A 2,031-nucleotide genomic window follows, 5' to 3' on the forward strand; every position below is an offset into this window, starting at 1 on the left:
AAGTTACCACAACTTATTCATACTGACTCAACTTTTCCCTTAATAAAGTCCTGATGGTTTAATTTAACTGACAGCAGAACTCGCTCAACATCTGGAACCTTTTTATAAGGAATAAATTATGGCAGAAGCTGCATCTTTTTAATTTAAGACACTTAAAAAAATGTCTATTTGTTTTTTGGGGGGGTTTTGTCCCAGTGAAACTTTTGCAGCACTATAGTAGTTTAAGGAAGACGTGTTTTTCTGTCAGTTTAGTTCCCTTCTTGTTGCAAACAAAGAACAGCTTTTGTAAATACAAAAATTTGGAAAAAATGCAAGTTTTGAAAACAAAAACAAATATGCAATCAGAAAAGAAACTTTGAAAAGTTTTAAGAGTAACTTTGCTCTTTTTCTCATATGTAATTTTTGCAGATTTTTCTGTTTTGTTTCAGATTGGATTTTCATATATTGTGGTCTTTTCAAATCATTATTTATTTATCTTATTTTTTTTTTACAGATTTTTATAGTTTCAAAATTTATTTCTCCAGTTTTCTATATTTTTATAAATTGTATTCCTCGTTTTCCAGATCACATTCTCCTCACTCTAAGCCAATAAAGATGTGCTAAAGCTCATCTGACCAATAGAAACATCTCCTCGCCTCAGGGGAAAGCCCGCCCCCTAGAGGTGATCTGGGAAATGCAGTTTGAAAAGAATTCAACTGATAAAACTAAATCTGAAAAAAAAAAGAAAAAAAAAATGTAAACATGTAAAACATGTTAAGAAAATAAATAAAAACTAGAAATCTGAGAAAACAGCAGAGTGACTCTTTAAACCCGTTTTTGATTTAAACATTTTAAAACTTTCTAGATTTTTAATTTACAAAATGCCTTTTTCTTTTGCAACATTAATGGATCAAATTTCCCTCCATACATTTTTAGATCTAAGCTGGGCCCGCTGGACGCTCTGTGGCCAGCAGGGAGCAGTGAAGAGCAAAGTATCCCTCAGGTGTCAGTCAATGAAGGATTAGGTTATTTTTCAACATGTCAAAAAGTCCAACCAATGATTAATTAATATCATCGTTGGCAGTTTAGTCGCACCTCACTGATAAAATTCAGCTCAATGGCACAAAATAAACAGTTTTCATAAAACAAACTAATAAATCACTTAAAATCTTTTGTTACGGTTATAAAAGCAAACATGGAAGCTGCTTAAATCAGCTTCCTTTTTTTTCTCTAATGCCCACTTTAACAGTTTGTTTAGGTTGATGATGTCCATCCCTGCTTGGCACGCCGTCACGGACCCGACGTCCCTCTGAAAATGGCTTCGATCTGCTCCAGCGTCTTGCCTTTGGTCTCTGGGACCAGGATGACGGTGAAGATGATGTTGAGGAAGCACATGCAGGAGAAGAGCCAGAAGGTCCCGGCGCTGGTCAGGAGGTTCTGCAGGGAGAGAAGCAGCATGAGTGACGCTCTTGATGGCGTGGCGGGGGGCTGATTTCTCCTTAAAGACCTACCATCATGTCCTGGAAGGATTTGGTGACTATGAAAGCCATCCCCCAGTTGCTGAGCACCACAGCAGCTCCAGCGAAGCCCCTCACTCTAATGGGAATGACCTCCGACATGATCAGCCACGGGATGGGACCCCAGCCGATGGCGAAACCTGAACAGCGGCAGTTAGGTTTTCAGGACAAACAGAGAAATTAGTTTTCAAAGAATCTTCAATAATATGTTTTTTAACCTATAATCGTTTTGCAATAAGCTTCCTGAAAGGCAGCGATGAACCCGCCGCTAGTGATGGGTCCATTAACCCCGATGCGTGGAGCCCATAGAGCAACACGCTGTATCGGTGCGCGTGTCGTTTCTAGAAAGACTATAAACTGTGTTTCTGTAAACATGATTAATCTGCTAAAAAATAATGTCTTAAAATAATGTTTTAAGTATAAATATTGATCCATTGGTTACTCTTTACTGACTGGACTTTTCCTTTAAAGTCGTAGGGAAGCGGCTGTTCGAACTGTTGCATTTCTGAATTCTCCCGAGTGGTGCCCGACTTTA

The 2,031-nt window shown here is 38.3% G+C and overlaps 1 protein-coding gene across 1 annotated transcript in view; it reads right to left on the bottom strand.

Annotated features, from left to right (window-relative positions):
* Positions 1–833: 833 nt before the first annotated feature.
* slc2a6 (solute carrier family 2 (facilitated glucose transporter), member 6) overlaps positions 834–2,031 on the bottom strand; it is a 13,615-nt gene continuing 12,417 nt past the window's right edge. The window contains exons 8-9 of the mRNA XM_015374552.1: positions 1,491–1,660; positions 834–1,416 (exon numbers count right to left, since the gene is read on the bottom strand). Of these exons, the coding sequence (XP_015230038.1) occupies positions 1,270–1,416; positions 1,491–1,660 (317 nt within the window). The 3' untranslated portion in view covers positions 834–1,269. The remainder of the gene's footprint in view (positions 1,417–1,490; positions 1,661–2,031) is intronic.

Source organism: Cyprinodon variegatus, unplaced genomic scaffold (genome assembly GCF_000732505.1).
Source record: "Cyprinodon variegatus isolate N-32 unplaced genomic scaffold, C_variegatus-1.0 Scaffold105, whole genome shotgun sequence".
NCBI lineage: Eukaryota > Metazoa > Chordata > Actinopteri > Cyprinodontiformes > Cyprinodontidae > Cyprinodon > Cyprinodon variegatus.